General features: G+C 39.1%; 1 protein-coding gene across 5 annotated transcripts in view; it reads left to right on the forward strand.

Annotated features, from left to right (window-relative positions):
• The window catches only part of DUS4L (dihydrouridine synthase 4 like), a 48,720-nt gene extending 41,445 nt beyond the window's left edge, over positions 1-7,275 (forward strand). For all 5 annotated transcript variants that reach the window (XM_056573623.1, XM_056573622.1, XM_056573620.1 and 2 more), the window contains exons 6-7: positions 1,086-1,312; positions 5,879-7,275. In XM_056573623.1, the coding sequence (XP_056429598.1) occupies positions 1,086-1,312; positions 5,879-6,126 (475 nt within the window). In that variant the 3' untranslated portion in view covers positions 6,127-7,275. The remainder of the gene's footprint in view (positions 1-1,085; positions 1,313-5,878) is intronic.
• Positions 7,276-10,807: the final 3,532 nt, after the last annotated feature.

Here is a 10,807-nt window from a genome sequence, read left to right on the forward strand (position 1 = left end):
AAGAAGCCTATATAAATTGGGTATCCCTGTAACCATATGAACCGACAGAATAAAGATAATGTGTAATTTTTACTAAAAAGTGCACTGCGTAGAAATGGAAGCCCTAAAAATGGGACTGTGCTGCATATAATCATTTTGGTCAGAAGTGTTCCAATAGCTATGTCTCACCAACAACTGGTGTGTTTAACCAGGTCATTGACAGTATTTATAAAAGCTACTTCTGGAAACTTAGAGGGAGATTTAGCAAACCTTGTGGAAAGAACAGTTAAAGGGGTTTTCTGCAGAAAAAAAACATTTTTCAAATCAGTTGGTGCCAGAAAGTTATACAGATTTGTAAATAATGTCTAATCTTAAGCCTGTCAGTATTTATCAGCTGCTGTATACAGAGAAAATTGTGTAGTTCTTTTCAGTCTGACCACAGACTTCTGTCTGTTTCAGGGAGTTTCCAGGTCAGGAGAGGTTTGCTATTGATTTGCTCCTACTATGGACGGTTCCTGACACGGACGGAGTTGGCAGCAGAGAGCACTGTGGTCTGACTGGAAATAACTACATAGTTTTCTCAGGTGCATACAGCAGCTGATAACTTTCTGGCAACAGTTGATTTGAAAACTTTAATTTTTTCTCTGGAGTGCCCCTTTAAGCTGTTGCCCATAGCAACCAATTAGATTCTAGCTTTAATTTTTCAGAGGCCTTTTTCGAAAATAAAACCTGGAATGTGATTGGTTGTTATGGGCAACTGTTTCACTGTTACTTTTTTTTTATTTAATTTTATTCCTCCTGCTGACAGTATCAAGATTTATTCGAAAGTTTAGAAGGGTACTCCGGCGCTAAACATCTTATCCCCTATCAAAAGAATAAGGGATAAGATGTTAGATAGAGGTAGCATTTGTCCTTTATATTATGTAATTCATTATGATCCACATCTGGTTTTAGCTTTAAAGCTGCTGCAAAAACTGCAGTAAAGCTGCACAGAGTAAGAGCAGCCTAAAGGCTCATTAAACCATCTGACATAAAGGAAATTATTGGTTATCAAAAAATTACATTTATAGTCAAAATTTCCCTTTTTATGTTTTGTGCCATTTTAGAATCCATGCAGACCTTTCAAAAACAGTTGACCTTTGTCGGAAAGCAGAGGCTGCCGGTGTTTCCTGGATCACTGTACATGGGAGGCTGTCTGAAGAAAGGCATCAGCCTGTGCATTATGATGCAATAAAAGCTATTAAAGACAGCTTATCAATACCTGTGGTGGCCAATGGAGACATCAAGAGCTTAAAAGAAGCTGAGAATATTCATCAGATTACTGGAGCAGATGGTAAATAGAGTTAAGCAAGCTTTTCAAAAGTTCGGCTCGCTGGGATCTCAGTACTTTAAAACAAAAAATGTGGTTTGTGGTGAACAGGTTTTCCACCAACCGGCAATACAATAAGCCTCAAAACACTGTATAACTCTGCCTAAAAGATCTAAAGCCCTGTATAATACTACTAGGGTCACCAAGGAATGTATTAAAGTAGTTTTAGGGTACGTTCACACATACAGGATCTGCTGCATATTTTTTCTGCAGATGATTTTGCTACCTATTGAAGTTAATGGGTAGCAAAATCAGATGCACAAAATATGCAGCCGATCCTGTACATGTGAACGTTTCCTTAAAGTGGTTTTAAAGCTAAATTAATGTCAAAGTTACATTGATATACAGTAAGACATGGTAACTAACAGCTTGTTTAAACTAGCTAGCTGATTTTGTATGCTTTTTCACACTATAATAAGGCTAGGTTCACACTACAGAATTTCTGCCTGCAATTCCACTTTGAAATTGCAGACAGAAATTCTGCTTACTAAAATGTACAAGCGAGTAAATGGGTTTTCCTTCCACCAATTCACACTTCGTGATTTTTTTAAGCAGAATTTGTAAACAAAAAAATTGCTTTCAAATCTCAGCCTGAAGAATGGTAGTGCTCATTCTTCAGGCCGATCTACTCGCGAATCCTAGTGAAATGGATTGTAACGGGACCCGATATCAGATGAGTATCTGCCCCCTTCCTAATTAGGTATCAGGTTCAGCATATGCCCGAGAGAAGAAATCACACTGATGATACTTTCTGTTTTTAAAACAGTTACAAGGATTTTTATAGTCTGTAACATGTCATGAAGAACTGTCCTTGTGATTGGTTTCTTCCATCTGCAGGCATTCCTCACCCAGCACGTGGTCTTATCATCTTTGGTGTAGTCCCTGTTCGGGCACCATCTTGTACAAATTGTTTCAAACTCGATGGGAACAGGGGAGTGATTTAGTGAGTGACCATTTCAGCAAGCATATTCTGAAATCTACATTTTACCTCATCCACCACACTAGTGCCCACTGATCCAGTCAGTGCTGTCCGCGCTCGGAATGTCTAGAGGGAATTTTTCTGTCTGGAGATTCCACAGTGTGAACCTAGCCTAAAGCTGCAGAAAGTATTTCTTTTTTGGTGCCTGCCAGTGTTAAACTACACACAGAGGTATCGGAAGCTGCAATGGCCTTTTCCAAGTGTTTTCCAAAAATGATCTCTTATATAGGAGTTGCAACAAGATTGGTGTGTGTCTCAAAATAGTGAAGAAGAAATAGCTTTTGTAAACTTTAAAACATAAAAAAAAAAATTCCCTTTTATTGGAATCATGGCAGATTGTGTATATGCAGGCCTGGGTGGTAGCAGTACATCCCGTTGGTGATGATTCATGCCAGGTTGGAGTACAGGATGTAAACAACATTGTCATCATGTACTCCAATGTGAAGATGCTGCTTCTGCCTCTTGCTGGGGTAGCGCCAGCAGAGGGAGTGGGGTGTTATCTCAGCGGGTTGCGGAGAGTGGACACCTGTTCAGCAGTTGTTTGCTGTTAGGAAGCTGTGGCAAGCTGACTGTGTAGCTTATCCCTATAAAGATCCAATTTAGTGTCCTTCTCGGAAGGTGAAAAAAATTCACTCATTCTGGCTATATACTTAAAGGGGTACTCCACTGGAAAAAAAAATGTTTAAATCAACTGGTGCCAGAAAGTCAAAAAGATTTGTAAATTACTTCTATTAAAAAATCTTAATCCTTCCAGTGCTTATCAGCTGCTGTATGATCCACAGGAAGTTATTTTATTTCTGAATTTCCTTTCTGTCTGACCACAGTGCTCTCTGCTGACACCTCTGTCCATTTTAGGAACTGTCCAGAGTAGGAGCAAATCCCCAAAGAAAACCTATCCTGCTCTGAGCAGTTCCTAAAATGGTCAGAGGTGTCAGCAGAGAGCACTGTGGTAAGACAGAAAGAAAACTCAAAGAAAAAAACATCCTGTGAATCCTAACAACAGCTGGTAAGTACTGGAAGGATTAAGATTTTTTAATTGAAAAAATCTATTGAAAATGGTGGTAGGGGAGTACCCCTTTAAGGTCTAAGAGTATGGCTTACCATTACTCTTTCCTTTATGCGCAAAATTGACATGTCAGTGTTCACAGGCATTCGTAAACTGGTGGTAGCTGTAGCCTGCGGACAGCGGGCATTGGTGAACTAGTGATTGCTGTAGCTAGGCCTTGTGATGTCACTCCATGTGGTTATGTAGAGTCGTAATTCCTTAACCTGGGCCCTGGACATGCCTTACTTTCTGTTTGCTGAGTTGCAACAGGTTTCAAGAATCTCTCTGCAAGAATCTCTCTTATTGGGAGGTGCAACAGGTTTTGTGGCTGACAAGTAAAGAAGATAAAGTGTTTTTTTTCCAAATATCCCAAAAATTCTCCCTTTTGGGATTTGCAACAGGATTAATGTCCCAAAAAGTGAAGAAGAAACAGCTTTTACGTAGAAAAGCAAAAAAATAAAAATAAAAAAAAAATCCCTTTTTTCAGTTCACAGAGGGTTGTGTATGTGTAGGCTTGTTTGGTAGTAGCAGTAGCAAGAGTGGTGGACTGATGGTAGTTGGAGTAGCCAGCAGACAGCAGGCATTGGTAGACTGGTGGTATTCATAGTTGGCAGAGGACAGCAGACATTGGTAGACTGGTGATATTTGTAGTAGCCAGCGGACAGCAGACATTGGTATACTGGTGGTATTCATAGTTGGCAGCGGACAGCAGGCATTGGTAGACTGGTGGTATTCATAGTTGGCAGAGGACAGCAGACATTGGTAGACTGGTGATATTTGTAGTAGCCAGCGGACAGCAGACATTGGTATACTGGTGGTATTCATAGTTGGCAGCGGACAGCAGGCATTGGTAGACTGGTGGTATTCATAGTTGGCAGAGGACAGCAGACATTGGTAGACTGGTGATATTTGTAGTAGCCAGCGGACAGCAGGCATTGTATTTGTAAAGGCTTTTTGAAATCATTAGTTCCTGTTCCTGCTCTCTCTCAGCTTTCTCTCCAAGATTGCAAATGCAATGCAGTGCATAGGGTTTTTTCAGCCTCTTAAACACACCCTATCCTGTGTCCAGATTGACCTGGGAGCTGTCCGTCACATAATGCAAGCAAAGGGGTTCATATGACCTTGCTGCTAGCTGGGCTACCCTGTCGTCATCTCAGTGTTCCTAGCACTCCCAGTTAGCATGCTCGGCTCGCTCATCACTAATGGTAAAGTTAATAATTGCTTCCATTTAAAAGTAAATCAGGATTTTTGGGGGTTCCCTTCGATTGAAGTGGTATCCTATACAACACCAATATAGAATCTGTATTTACTGAAAATTTCTCTAAGATACTTACCAATGTGAGGGGCCTTTTTTCATATTTGTGCTTAAATGGGAACTTATCATTTATTTAATTTAGTTTTAATAATTAAATGTAAATCAGAGAAATAAACTTAGTTTCATTAATTAGATGTAAATCCATTTTTATTTTAAGGGGCATTCCAGGGCAAATTTTTATATAGTTTCAGGCTCAGGATCCTATAAAATAGAAAAACATATATTTACCTCCCTCACTCTCCCACCACCGCGACTGTCACAGTGATGGTCCCTGCTGCGCTGCATTTCCTTGTATCAGTGTTGGCACAAGGACTTGCCATCTCATCCACTCAGTGGCCACAGCATTTTCCCACCTCAACTGTGTTTTTTTCTTCTTTTTCTTTTCAATGATATAACTATTTATTATCTTTCAATATTTCATTTGGGGCTGCCATACTGGAGATTTTCACTTGAAGATTATCTGTATCTGTACTGTACAGCAAAGTGTACTTTATGGTAGGTGCAGTAAACAGGAGTTAAGGCTGGTGGTTACCTTTTGAGTTTTTTTTATTGTAATTTATTTTTATCTTCTCTATTATGAGCCATATTGCCACTGACTGCTTGACTTTTTAATAACAACCATTCATTATTACTCAAAATGTTGTACAAAACAAAATAATGGAAAACATATTTTCAGGATCAGGAAGTGGACGAAAAGTTTTACAACTTTTATTTGTTCTCGTATGGATAGTTACTTATAAACAACCTATATTTTCTGGCAAATTTCTAGAAATTTTCTGGCAATCATTTTGGACACACATTTACTACTGTATTAGCTTATGAACACTGGTAAAAATAACAATCCAAGTATGAAACAGATCCAGCATACTGACAGTTAAAAAAATGCATTTGCTTTACAGAATCCCATGATAGTCTTTTCATAGATGCATAGACTGCATATAAACCTAGTTAGAGCAATGTTGATGGTCCAATGGCACAGTATAAAATGTTGCATGAATCTTAATGCTTTAAAGGGGTTAACCAAAATTAGGAAACCATAGCTGCTTTCTTCCAGAATTAGCTCCTCTTTTTTCCTTAGCGGTGTGCTGCTGTTTTTGGAAGAAAGCACCTATGTTTTTCTAATCTTGGATTACACCTTTAAAAGCAAATAATGTTAAGCTATTTAGAACATATCTTACATTTTTATTTCAGGTATTATGGCAGCAAGGGGCCTTTTGGCAAACCCAGCCATGTTTGCAGGATATGAGGAAACGCCGTTGGCCTGTATTCAAGACTGGGTAGACATTGCTCTGGAACATGGCACACCATTCACATGTTTTCATCATCACCTGATGTACATGATGGAGAGAATAACCTCAAAGCAAGAGAAGAGGGTTTTTAATGTCCTGTCTAGCACGTCAGCAGTTTTAGACTATTTAAAAGATACCTATGGAATGTGATGGCCTATGCAGCTGCTGTCCCTGTTCTGTTAGATATGACAGGGGGAATAGCTCTGCACAATGTCATGGCAACAAATGATGGACCCCACAATGAACAGACTCCACTGTAAGTTGGTGGGGACTGTCAGGTGCCCTTATAATCTTAGGGCTTGTTCACATAAGCAGTGTTACCTTCAAACTCGCAGCACGTTTCCCGCTGCGAGTTTAAGAAGGGACGAACTGTCTGAGGAAATTTTTCGGCAGCCTAAAATCCACTACAGACCCCATTGAAGCCAATAGGGTCTGCGGCGCAAATACACTGCCGAAAATCTGCTGTGTAGAACCCAACCCCTTTCAAACTAGCAGTGGGAAACACACTGCGAGTTTAAAAGTAAATCCAGTGCAATAAAGGAATAGCAATTATGCACTGTCACTCCATACACGTAAGTAGCAATATAGGGCAAAGTCAAATGGCATGGTGAACCTGTTGGGTGCTAACGTGTACTTTGCTGTTTAAAAGTGAAGTGATGGATCTGGCACAGCGTTGTGGCATCCATTATAACAGGGGGCATTGATGCAGTTGTGAACTGAACCTAATTGGAATATTGTTATTCACTGCTATGGTTTGTATTGCAAACTCCATTATAGATAGAGTTGTGCCTTAATTTTGCTTCCATGGAGCTACTGCTGCAATCTATTTAGTTTTAAGAGTCTCTATTTGGTCAGTTGAGATTAGGAATATTATGGCAGCATCTTCATTGTTTTTTATTGTCCTGTTTTGCTTTTATACTTTTTTTTTTAGTCCTCTTTAACTCTCTCCTGGCTACAAATACTATGGGAAAGATTTATCAAACCATGTGCAAAGGATCAGTGCATATCAACCAGTAGTGACCAAAATACTGTGTGTAAAAGAGGCTATATAGATGTTGCTGATTTGTTATGTTTTTATCTGTATAAAGTTGTATTACTTATCATTTTGACCCTCTTTTTCCCAGATCATTTTTAAATAAGAAATATGTCTTATAGTGTTTATTATCATCAACCATTTACCATAGTGTTCAGAGTTCATGTACTTTTTTATATTATAGTTTTTAAGTTTCATATGTGTGTTATCTTATCTTTAAAGGGGTACTCCGCCCCTGGCATCTTATCCCCTATCCAAAGGATAGGGGATAAGATGTCAGATCGCCGGGGTCCCGCTGCTGGGGACCCCGGGCATCGCCGCTGCGGCACCCCGCCATCATTACTGCACAGAGCGAGTTCGCTCTGTGCGTAATGACGGGCGATACAGGGGCCGGAGCAGCGTGACATCATGGCTCCACCCCTCATGACATCACGGCCCATCCCCTTAATGCAAGTCTATGGCAGGGGGCGTGATGACCGCCACGCCCCCTTCCCGTAGACTTGTATTGACGGGGGCGGACCGTGACATCACGAGGGGCAGAGCCGTGACGCAACGATGCTCCGGCCCCTGTATTGCCCGTCATTACATGCAGAGCGATCTCGCTCTGCGCAGTAATGATAGCGGGGTGCTGCAGCAGCGGGACCCCAGCGATCTGACATCTTATCCCCTATCCTTTGGATAGGGGATAAGATGTCTAGGGGCGGAGTACCCCTTTAAATATAGCTTGCTTCTGTTTCCACAGATAAGACATTTACAATGTTTATAGCAAAACAAGTTGTCTATTTTCTACAATGGTAAGTTGTATGGTAAATTTGTCTGGAAATATCAGGTTCAGTTTTTAAAATTTTACACTTTAATCTAAAGAGGGACACTATGTTGCGCATATTTCATTTTTACAATAAAAATGGTATATCACTTTTTTCCCTGTTCTTTTTTTTCTTTTCATTCAACTGTGGATGGCATTTTTCCTTTACAAGCAACATTTTCTTTGCTTACCACTAGAGGGCTAAATACAAAGAATTGCAGTATTTACCATTGGAGAATAAAATCACTTAACTTATTAGACACTTGTAGGATCTATATTAAAATGCATTATATGAAACAGTGTTCAGCCAATCTCATTGATAAACTCAAGATGTTTGTTGACAAGCACAACTGTGTATAAAGAGAAACTCCAGGTAGGTACTTTTTACTTTTAAGTATTGTGCCCCTGATGCCAAGTTAAGCATTTTGTACATATTCTTGTGTTTTCTTGTTAGGGGTGGATCATCCCCTTTTTTTTGTATTTTCATGCTGAATGGCTTGTCAGGCAAGACGACAAAAAGATAAGCTTGAAACAACAGAAAATGACACAAGTAAATGTACAAAATACATTACTTGACATCAGGGGCATAATACCATACTTAAAAGTAAAAGAAATCCTGAAATGCGGCTTTAACTAACTCTAGCTCACAACCTAATAAAAAAATAATCATATTTAATCAAAGACAAACATAAGAAATACAAAAAGAATCAGTTAACACTTAACCCTTTAAGGACTCAGGGTTTTTCCGTTTTTGCACTTTTGTTTTTTCCTCCTTACATTTTAAAAATCATAATTCTTTCAATTTTGCACCTACAAACTCATATGATGGCTTTTTTTTTTGCGCCACCAATTCTACTTTGTAATGACATCAGTCATTTTACCCCAAAATCTACGGCAAAACAAAAAAAAATAATTGTGCGACAAATTTTAAAAAAAAAAAACACGCCATTTTGTAACTTTGGGGGGCTTCCGTTTCTAGGCAGTGCATTTTTTGGTAAAAATGACACCTTCTCTTTATTCTGTAGGTCCATACAATTAAAATGATACCCTACTTATATAGGTTTGATTTTGTCTTACTTCTGGAAAAAATCATAACAACATGCAGGAAAATGTATTCGTTTAAAAAAGTGCCCTTCTGACCCCTATAACTTTTTATTTTTCCGCATACGGATATGTATGAGGGCAAATTTTTTGTGCCGTGATCTGAAGTTTTTATCAGTACCATTTTTGTTTTGATTGGACTTTTTGATTGCTTTTTATTCATTTTTTTTATTATATAAAAAGTGACCAAAAATACGCTATTTTGGAATTTATTTACGTGTACACCATGCGGCTTAATTAACAATATATTTTTATAGTTCGGACATTTACGCATGCGGCGATACCACATATGTTTTATATTTATTTTTATTTACACTGTTTTTTTATGGGAAAAGTGGGGTGATTCAAACTTTTATTAGGGAAGGGGTTAAATCCTCTTAACTTTTTTTTCACTTTTTTTTGCAATTTCACTTTTCTTTGCAATTTTTTTGCAATGTTATAGCACTGATCAATGCTATGTCATAGCATAGCATTGATCAGTATTTTCAGTTCTCGACTGCTCTTGCCTGGATTTCAGGCACAGAGCAGTCATTCGGCAATCGGACAACGAGGAGGCAGGTAGGGACCCTCCTTGTGTCCATACAGTTGATCAGGACAACGCGGTGGTCCCGATCAGCCCGACAGCTGCCGGGAACACTTTTACTTTCACTTTAGACGCGGCGATCACCTTTGATCGCCGCGTCTGAAGGGTTATTACCAAGCATCACCGCGATCGGTGATGTCCGGTATTAGCTGCGGGTCCCGGCCGTTGATAGCCGCCGGGACCGACCCGATGTGACGCGTCTTTAAGGAGTTAATATTTTAATATTAACTCTAACCTCCTATGTAGCCCACACAAAGACAGATTGCTAGACACCAGAAGAAGGCTTCACATTTAGAAGTCACTTTTAATGGGTCCTAACAATGGCTCCTAGTACTCAGATATCCTTAGGACAGAATACTGAGACCAATGAGCAGTGCTGCAGGAAATTCATACAAACTTGTAGCATGTCATATAAAAAATGAAAACAAATAGAAACTTGTCATTTGATATCATTGGCTGAATGGAGAATTAGTCTTGCAACATGGCTTAGATAAAGTGCAAACAATAAAAACCACAACAGAACACAGACTAATGGAAATATCTGACATCAACAGGACCAGAGAATTCAATAGGTAAAACTCTGCAGTACACCAGAGATATGGCATCCTGGGAACAAAACTTTATTTTTTGTTCTGTTGTAACAATTACTTTGGTTCCTCCAAAGTTTGGTATGGTTGCTAATTTGACAATCCCTTTATTATTTGGGGTAATTATGTTGCAGTAGTGATGTAAAATTTCCACCAGTTTCACCAGTTTACGGAGAGGAGGAAAAGTTTTACCAGTTTACCAAGAGAAGGGGAAAAAACAATGAACTAGTCAGCCAGAAAATATACAAACATTATCAATAATGGGGGAGAACAGTAATAGGAATCAGATAGATAAATATCAATTAAGGCCAATCTGAGAGGACATAAAAATTAACTACTATAAAACCAACAAGATGGAGCCCTGTCACAATCAAAACTAAACTGAAACCTTTTCCCTTCTTTACAGAAAAACTGACAGCCGATTCACCCTTACTAAACCCAATACAAAGGGTTATAGTGCAGGTGAACTGGATAAAAATCAGGTACAATTTACCCAGATCTGTGGTCCGGTTGTGAAGATAGACCCATAATTATTCAGCATTGCTAATATGTTAATCACCGGCTTTGTGCAATGGAGGCAGGACTCGGCCTACCCAGCATCCACGCCGGGTCCCACCTCAATTTCACCAAGTTGGCGATGAACATATTAGCATTACCTTTTAAGGACACGGCCAATTTTCTATTATGCCTTTTATTTATTTTTTTATCTCGCCATTTAAGTG

The sequence above is a fragment of the Hyla sarda genome, chromosome 4 (genome assembly GCF_029499605.1).
Source record: "Hyla sarda isolate aHylSar1 chromosome 4, aHylSar1.hap1, whole genome shotgun sequence".
Classification (NCBI taxonomy): domain Eukaryota; kingdom Metazoa; phylum Chordata; class Amphibia; order Anura; family Hylidae; genus Hyla; species Hyla sarda.